Consider the following 5472-nt stretch of genomic DNA (forward strand, 5'->3'; position numbering starts at 1 on the left):
TCTGCGACACCATCAACCGCTCCCTGGCAACCGCCTCATTCCCTGACGACTGGAAAGACTCTGAGATCAACCCCCTCCTGAAGAAACCCTCGGCGGAACCCACTGACCTAAAAACCTACAGACCCGTCTCCCTGCTCTCGTTCTCAGAGAAAGTCTTTGAGAAAGCCATCAACAGCCAACTCGCCACATTCAGCGAAGAGCACAACATCCTCGACTCCTCCCAATCCGGCTTCAGAAAACCCCCCAGTACGGGAACTGCCCTCCTCGCCGCAACAGACCACATCCATACCTTACTGGACAAAGGAGAATCAGCAGCCCTCATCCTCCTCGACCTCTCAGTGGTGTTCGACATAGTCTCTCACCGCACCCTAATAGCCAGACTCCACGACATAGGGATCCAAGAAAAGGGCCTCGACTGGATCTGCTCCTTCTTCTTTGGAAGAACACAGTGGGTCATACTCCCCCCTTTCCTCTTGGAGCCTACACCTAACACTTGCGGAGTGCCCCAAGAGTCCTTCCTCAGCCCTACGCTCTTCTACGTCTACATGGCTCCGCTTGCCCCCATCGTCAGAACCTACAGACTCAACATTGTGTCATACGCAGACGACACCCAACTCATCCTCTCCCTATCCAACAAACCCAACGCAACCAGACACAACTTTTGAGAAGGCATGGAAGCCGTCGCCAAATGGATGAAAAACAGCTGCCTACAACTAAACACCAACAAAACGGAAGTACCTATCATGGACCCAAACCCAGATGCCTGGAACGACACCTGGTTGCCCCCTACCCTTGGAAGCCCGCTCACCCCCACTGACCATGCGCGCAACCTGGTAATCATCCTGGACTCAGAGCTCAAAATGGACCGCCAGATCAACTCCGTCTCGTCCTCCTGTGTCCACACCCTCCGCTTCCTACGTAAGACCTTCAAATGGATCCCCCTCGAACACAGAAAAACCGTCACTCACGCCCTGGTCACTAGCAGGCTCGACTACTGCAAAGTACTCTATGCCGGAATAAAAAATAACCTCACCAGCAAGCAACAGAAAATCCAAAACACCGCCCCAAGACGGGTCCTCAACCTGCCAAGACACTGCTACATCTCCCAGCACCTGCGCACACTCCACTGGCTCCCCATCGAAGCTAGAGTCACCTTCAAGATGCTGACCCATGCTCACAAGGCCCTCCACAACACCGGACCGACATACCTGAACAGCCAACTCAAATTCCACGCACCCCAAAGGACCCTACGATCAGCCCAGCTCTCCTACGCCGTGGTCTCCCGGACCAAAAAGACCAGATAGGGAGGCCGCTCCTTCTTCTTCTGTGCGGCCAGAGCCTGGAATGACCTTCCGCTACTCCTCAGACAGATAACATCGCTCCCCATCTTCGCAAGATACCTCAAAACCCTGCTCTTCGACAGACGGACTGGAACCTGCGAAAACCCCACCCCCCACACCACCAGCGCCTTGAGACCCTTGCGGGTGAGTAGTTAACAAAACACCTGATTTGATTTGTTGGCGGATCTTCTGGATTGTTGCAGGGACGTAACAAGCTGTAAAGGGCATTGTTTCCTGGAGTGACCAGTGAACCACTTCCAAATGGAATTGGACTGGACCTTGCTGGTGAATGCTCCAGGAGTTTGTCCTGGCCCCTTAAGTGCTGTTCCAGACTTCCTGGAAACTCTAGAAGTGGCAGAGAGGAACTGCCCTCATAAGATTCAGCGTCGAGGGTGTCTGATTTCAGAAGGACATTTGATATAACTTCGGGTCTGAACCACTGAAAAATGTGCAGCTACAACATTTGACTAATTGTGAAGGTAGGAATATTTCTTGGGAATAGGTGTGAAGTATCTGCTAGACAAGAGGACTTTAGCAACCGTGAAAGTTGCATTTTCATATGCTGAGCTTTTCCTGCCAAAGCCACTGGTTTTAGTGGGACCTCATTAACCAGTTTTCTGGGTTCAAAGAGACTTTGTTGGATATATCCTTCAACCTTGCCCTGTTAGGGGATCTTGAGCTCCATTAAAACGACTAAGTCAGAAGGAAGAATCTTTGACCGACTTGCTGTATCCGCCCTCTACAACATAATGGTCTGCCTGAATTGCACCAATGCCCCAGTCAAAGGTGAACAGTGATTTCTGACTGTTGTTTTACTTTTTCTTGGTGATTTCTGCCTTTCAATATTACAAATTCATATATTTAGTCCCCCATATTGGTTTTTGGTGTGATCTTTCTTAAATGTGTCTCAATTCCTTTAAAAATAGGGCATTTTCAACACAATTGCAATTCAATTGAAAATGTGTGCAAAAGTTCTATTCTGCTCCTCTGCATGGGTAATCTTTGACAGGTTCAACGTAGGTGTAGGCACAGAGCAAGAACTACCAGTCAGGGCACTCAAGGATCCATATTAGTGAGGCACACAGCCTTTCAAACAGTCCCCATCTGGAACATTGACCCTGTCTGGCCGCTTGTACCAAAGTGCCAGAGTCATTGAAGGCATTTCATTCATGATGGTGCCATTTACACCACAGACAATCATCCATTATTAGGGCAACAGTATCACCCCTCTTGGGTTTGCCAAAAAAGAGAATAATGGTTGAGATTATGGGTGCTCCACTCAACATTGGCTCCTGAGAGTCTGAAATGAGATGAATGTGCTGACAGGGAGGGCCTGTAGGACAATGATTTGAAACCCAATGATTAGAAATGTTTTCTACAATGATTAAACTCTGAATAGAGTTGGACGACATATGTTAGTCCATGTAGTCCATGTACTAGACCGTTAAATGCCCCAATAGCAAACTCCGTAATTAATTTCATATTCCCAAATTTTTTTGTCAATTTGAATGTTAACTAATAATTCTTAAAATGTCCAATTTGTTGGGATTAAATACTTGATTCATATATACTTAATGTGGTGAATGTTTTTATAAGGTCATTGTATGTTGAATACTTTAACAGAAAAAAAATATTTTTCCTTTCCCTTAGATTGAAGTTATAGTCCATAGTCATGAATTCAGTAAATGAAAGCAGTGTGACAGAGTTCATCCTGTTAGGACTCACAGATGATCCAGACCTGCAAGTGATTCTCTTCATTGTGTTCCTATCAGCTTATATATTCACATTTCTGGGCAATGGCTGCATCCTGATTATTGTTTGGTGCTACTCTCATCTACAAACACCCATGTACTTCTTTCTTGCTCAGCTCTCCTTCTTGGATCTTTCTTTCTCTAATGTTTTCTCACCCAAGATTTTGGCTGATCTCCTTCGAAAGAAAAAAACAATCTCTTTCTATGCCTGTTTTACTCAAGTGTACTTCTTTTCTTCCTGTGCCGGTACTGAGTTCTTTCTCTTGGCGGTGATGGCCTATGACCGGTATGTGGCCATATGCAGCCCACTGCTATATACAGTCATCATGAGGAAAGGTCTCTGTGTGCTCTTGACTTCTTCATCGTATATAGGCGGCTTTCTACACTCTCTGATTCATGTAGGATGTTTATTTCGTTTATCTTTTTGTGGTGCTGATGTTATAAACCACTTTGGTTGTGATTTCCCTGTGCTCCTGAAGCTGTCCTGCACTGACATCCTAATAAATGACTTGGTACGCTTTGGATTATCTGCTTTAGTAGTTGCAAGCTCCCTTTTTGCTATTGTTGTTTCCTACTCCCACATTGTTGCTACAATCCTCAGGATCCGCACCACAGCAGGACGTCGCCGGGCTGCCTCCACCTGCATTTCCCACCTCACCTCAGTTTTCCTCTTCTGTGGCAGTTCTTTTTTCATGGAGATACTACCCAACTCAAGCTCTTCTGAACAGCAGTATAAAGGAATATCTCTCATCCCTATTGTCATAATTCCTGCCCTGAATCCTCTCATTTACAGCCTGAGAAATAATGAAGTGAAAGAGGCTTTCAGAAAGTTATTGTACCAGAAAACAATTTTTCAGTAATGAGTGATACCACAGCCTTTCAAAATTGTATAAATAATACAACTGGAGAGTTGATAATAGGGGACTTTGGGTCTGTGAATTTTAAAAGTTATTAGTGAATGTTTCTTAAAATATATTAAGTTTAACCTTGGGCGTGCCCGGAATGGGCAAGTCCATCTGCACATAGCAGGCAGAAATGTCAGATGTGTTCTTCCTACAATAGGGTAAAAGGCACATTTAGGAACCCAGCATTTCAGGGTACATGTAGTTAATTCGAGTTCAGGGGAGAAAACGATAAGGGCATTAAGCACTTAATATGGCCTAATGCTGCCTTGTATTTAAGGCACCCTTTCACGCATAGACAGTGGGTATTGCGGTGGGCCTTCCACTGCAACGCCATTGATTTTAATGCTGCCCCCTATTTACAAGGGCAGCGTAAAAAGGAGGCAGCACCAAAATTAAGACCAGGGAAAATCTTGTGTAAGGTGGCGAAACGAGGAGAAATGCTTTATTTCTCCTCGTTTTTGCTTTTTCCAGGTGTGCTGCCTTGTGGATAGAAAAAGAAAAATGCCTTGCATTGTTTATGTGCAGGAAGGTCCGCCTTCCTGCACATAAACAATCTTTAAAAAAAAAATGAAATTTTGTGACTTCCATGTGTGCTACATTAAGCTGCACACATATGAGTGACAAAATGGAATTTAAAGATTGTTTATGTAGAAGAAGGTGGACCTTCCTGTACATAACCAATCTTTCCCCTGCACGCAGACACCCTTGCACTATGGTGCAATGGTGCCTGCGTCAGCGCTACACTGATAAGTGTAGCGCCAGCACAGGGGGAAATGCAAGGCTGCACCATATCCTTGTAAATATGGTGGGGGCATGGCCTGGTGCCGATGGAGTGAGCAGCACAGCTTGCGCGCTCCGGTCGGCCGACCTCGATTAGGTGACATCCTGAATGCTGGAATGGGATTAAAGCCCCACAGTGGACCCTTGCAAGCACATAGAGCCGGAGTCACGGGCTAACAGAGGTGAAAGTGCCCTCCTTAGCGTGAATCGGCAGCCGAGTGGAGGGTCGGAGCTGCGACCGCGAGGCTCCCCAAGATGGAGGCACCCACGGAGAAGCAGTGAGTTCGACATCGAGACCCAGCTGACGGCAGAGGGGGCAATGACGGGGCACCCGGATCGGGAGGAGTCCTCCCTCTGCTACTACAAACTGCATACTGGGCCCATCGGCCTTACAGTGGAGTGAGGAGACAGGAAAAAGTGGCGTGCACAAGCCCACTGGAGGACCTGTCTGATTGAGGGCAGGCCACGCTCAGGGAAAACCTACAGCTGATAGGAGTACTGGGGCTGCTACCCTGCGATCCCCCAATATAGCAGCGCCTGCTGCAAAAGGTGAGCACAGCCCTGTGAGCCAGCCAACAACAGAGAGGGTGGTGGCGTGACACTTGGGGCAGGAGTGGGGACCCCTGCCAATGTGAGCCATGTAATTACCCCTGAGGCCTTACGGTAAAGTGTGGAGCAATGAGGGAGTGGTATGTG

At 47.2% G+C, this 5472-nt stretch overlaps 1 protein-coding gene across 1 annotated transcript; it reads left to right on the forward strand.

The window, feature by feature from the left end:
• The first annotated feature begins 3012 nt into the window (after positions 1-3012).
• Positions 3013-3951, forward strand: LOC144760956 (olfactory receptor 5AP2-like). The gene has a single exon (XM_078646562.1). The coding sequence runs from the start codon at positions 3013-3015 to the stop codon at positions 3949-3951; it is 939 nt and encodes a 312-aa protein (XP_078502688.1).
• The last annotated feature ends 1521 nt before the right edge of the window (positions 3952-5472 follow it).

The sequence above is a fragment of the Lissotriton helveticus genome, chromosome 1_1, assembly GCF_964261635.1.
Source record: "Lissotriton helveticus chromosome 1_1, aLisHel1.1, whole genome shotgun sequence".
NCBI lineage: Eukaryota > Metazoa > Chordata > Amphibia > Caudata > Salamandridae > Lissotriton > Lissotriton helveticus.

What these genes read in the sequence shown, in the direction of transcription:
- LOC144760956 (XM_078646562.1), top strand. Translation starts at nt 3,013, where the DNA reads ATGAATTCAGTAAATGAAAGCAGTGTGACAGAGTTCATCCTGTTAGGA.